At 46.9% G+C, this 3,466-nt stretch overlaps 1 protein-coding gene across 1 annotated transcript in view; it reads right to left on the bottom strand.

Annotated features, from left to right (window-relative positions):
• RPS19 (ribosomal protein S19) overlaps window positions 1-3,462 on the bottom strand; it is a gene marked incomplete at its 5' end in the record, with an annotated part of 3,852 nt that extends 390 nt beyond the window's left edge. Inside the window, 2 exons of the mRNA XM_014957863.1 lie at window positions 2,975-3,158; window positions 3,237-3,462. Of these exons, the coding sequence (XP_014813349.1) occupies window positions 2,975-3,158; window positions 3,237-3,462 (410 nt within the window). The remainder of the gene's footprint in view (window positions 1-2,974; window positions 3,159-3,236) is intronic.
• Between the last annotated feature and the right edge of the window lie 4 nt (window positions 3,463-3,466).

The raw sequence follows: 3,466 nt of genomic DNA on the forward strand, positions 1-3,466 counted from the left end.
GGGGGGGGGGGGGGGAGAACATTTTTGTTTTGTTTTGTTTTTTTCATTCGAAAGAGGGGGGAAATGGTGAATTAAGAAGGGGAAAAAAAGGCAGAAGCTGAAGGAAAAAGGGGATAAAACCCAAGGGAAACGGGTTAAATTGTCAGAAAAGTGGAGGAAAAAACCAATAGAAATAAGAAAAGGGGCCAAAAATTGAGAAATGAAGGAAAAAAGGGCAACACCGAGGAAAAATGGAGTCAGAAATCAGGGAAAAGGGGAGCAAAAATGAAGAAAAGGGGGTAGAACCGAGGGGAAACTGTCAGAACTGAGGCAACACCGGGCAAATGGGATGAGAATTTGGGTGAAAAGGGGGCAGAAATGAGAAAATGGGCCACGCTGAGGAAAAAGGGGGCAAAAATGGTGGACGATGCACAACGGTGAGAAAAAACGGGGTCAGAAATGAGGAGAAAGTGGGGAAACTGGGAAAAACAAATAAAATGTGAGGGAAAATCCGGGGGAGGGGGCAGAAATTACAGAAATCAGGCAAAACTGAGGAAAAAGGGGCAGAAAATGGGCAACACTGAGGAAAAATGGGGTCCAAAGGAGGGGGAAAGGGGGTAAAAATGGGGAAAAAGGGTAAAACCTGAGGTAAAAGGGGATAAAACGGGCAAAACCAAGGGAAGAAGAGGGGGAAAAAGGGGATAAAGCAGGGGCAAATCCTGAGGGGAAAAAGGGGGCAAATCCTGAGGGGAAAAAGGGGATAAAATTAGAATAAAACTGATGAGAAAAAAAAACGAGAATAAAACCTGGAGTGGGGGGAAAAGCTGAGGGGAAAAGAGAGCCAAAACCTGAGGGGGAAAAATATAAAACCTGATTAAAAAAAAGGGTGGGTAAAACTGAGGGGAAAAAGGGGGCAAAACCTGAGGGGAAAAATGGGATAAAAGCTGAGGGGAGAAAAAACGAGTGGTAAAACGGGACTAAAACTGAGGGGGGAAAATCCTGAGGGGGGAAAAATCCTGAGGGGAAAAGAGGGTAAAATTAGAGTAAAACCGGAAGGAAAGGCCTGAGAGGAAAAGGGGGATAAAACCCAAGAGGAAAAAGGGGATAAAATTACATTAAAACCGAGGGGAAAAAAACGAGAATAAAACCCAGAGTGGGGGGAAAGCTGAGGGAAAAAGAGAGACAAAACCTTAACAGGAAAAACATAAAACTTGAGGGAAAAAAAAAAAAAAGCAGGTAAAACCTGAGGGGAAAAAGGGGGCAAAATGAGAGTAAAACCAGGGGGGGGAAAACCTGAGAGGGAAAAGGGGCTAAAAGCTGAGGGAAAAAAGGGGGCTAAAAGGAGAATATAACCGCAGGGAAAAAAACCTGAGAGGAAAAAGGGAATAAAACCTGAAAGGAATAAAACCTGAGGGGATAAAATTACAGTAAAACCGATGAGAAAAAAAACGAGAATAAAACCCAGAGTAGGAGAAAAAACTAAGGGGAAAAGAGAGACAAAACCTGAGGTCAAAAAACATAAAACTTGAGGAAAAAAAAGGGTGGGCAAAACAACCTGAGGGGAAAAAGGGGGCAAAATGAGAGTAAAACCAGGGGGGGGAAAACCTGAGAGGGAAAAGGGGCTAAAAGCTGAGGGAAAAAAGGGGGCTAAAAGGAGAATATAACCGCAGGGAAAAAAACCTGAGAGGAAAAAGGGAATAAAACCTGAAAGGAATAAAACCTGAGGGGATAAAATTACAGTAAAACCGATGAGAAAAAAAACGAGAATAAAACCCAGAGTAGGAGAAAAAACTAAGGGGAAAAGAGAGACAAAACCTGAGGTCAAAAAACATAAAACTTGAGGAAAAAAAAGGGTGGGCAAAACCTGAGGGGGGAAAAAACCAAGTGGTAAAACGGGACTAAAACTGAGGGGGGAAAAATCGGAAAAAAGGGGACTAAAACCGAGGGGGAAAAGGGGGCAAAACCCACAAAAAGAGGGGTAAAAGGTGAGGGGAAGAGAGTGTAAAATTAGAGTAAAACCGGAGGGAAAGACCTGAGAGGAAAAAGGGGATAAAACGGGACTAAAACTGAGGGGAAAAATCCTGAGGAGAAAAAAGGGGGGGAAAAATCCTGAGAAGAAAAAAAAGGGGGGGGGAAAATCCTGAGAAGAAAAAAGAGGCAAAAGCCACAAAAAGAGGGGTAAAGCTGAGAGGAAAAGAGAGTAAAACGAGAGTAAAACTGAGGGGAAAAACCTAAGAGGAAAAAGGGGATAAAACGGGACTAAAACTAAGGGGAAAAATCCTGAGGGGGAAAAAATGGGACTAAAACCGAGGGGAAAAAGGGGGCAAAACCCACAAAAAGAGGGGTAAAAGGTGAGGGGAAAAGAGGGTAAAACGAGAGTAAAACTGATGGGAAAAACCTAAGAGGAAAAAAAAAGGGGGGAAAATCCTGAGGAGAAAAAAAGAAGGGGGGAAACGGGACTAAAACCGAGGGGAAAAGAGAGACAAAACCTGAGGGGGAAAAACATAAAACTCGAGAAAGAGAAAATCGGGATAAGACCTGAGAGGAATAAGGGGGCAAAACCTGATGGGAAAAGTGGGATAAAAGCTGAGGGGGCAAAAAACAAGTGGTAAAACGGGACTAAAACTGAGGGGAAAAATCCTGAGGGGGTGAAAACCCACAAAAAGAGGGGAAAAGGCTGAGGGGAGAAGAGGGTAAAACGAGAGTAAAACCGAAGGGAAAAAAACGAGAGTAAGACCCAGAGTGGGAGGAAAAGCTGAGGGGAAAAGAGAGACAAAACCTGAGGTGAAAAAACATAAAACCTGAGAAAAAAAAGGGTGGGTAAAACCGAGGAAAAAAGACGGCAAAACCTGAGGGGAAGCACCCGAGGGGAGAAGGGCAGTAAAACTGAGGGGAAACCCGAGGCAAAACAAAAGGAGAAAGATCCCAAAAGACTGAAAAGGGTCTAAAAGGAGTGGGAAAGGGATAGTTAAGGAATTAATAGCGAATAACTCGCCCGTCCTGGTCCTTCTCCACCATCTTGAGCCCCTCCAGCGCCTGCAGCACGCGGCGCGCCACGCTGCCCGAGCCGCGGCTGAAGTGACTGGGGCGGACCCCGCGGCGCTGCCGGCCCCCGTACACCGTGGCCATGGAGCCCACCCCCGCGCCGCCCCGCAGGTACAGGTGCCGCGCCGTGGAGGCTGGGGGGGAGAGATAAAAATAGATAAATACAGAGTGGAAAAAGGGGGGGGTTAAAGAAAAAGGGGGTTTTGTCTCACCCGCCCGCGTGTAGAACCAGTTCTCGTCGTAGGGAGCCAGCTCCTTGTGCTTGGCCAGTTTGACCGTGTCCGCCCACTCCGGGACCTTCAGCTTCCCCGACCTGCCGCAGAGTGAGCGACGGGAACGGGGGGGACGGGGGGACCGGGCGATAAAGGGAGCGGGGAACCGGGGGGAGAACGGGAGAATAGGGAGGGAACGGGGAAAGGGGCGGGAAGCGGGAAAGAGGGGG

This window comes from Calidris pugnax, unplaced genomic scaffold (assembly GCF_001431845.1).
Source record: "Calidris pugnax isolate Ruff unplaced genomic scaffold, ASM143184v1 scaffold380, whole genome shotgun sequence".
Lineage (NCBI taxonomy): Eukaryota > Metazoa > Chordata > Aves > Charadriiformes > Scolopacidae > Calidris > Calidris pugnax.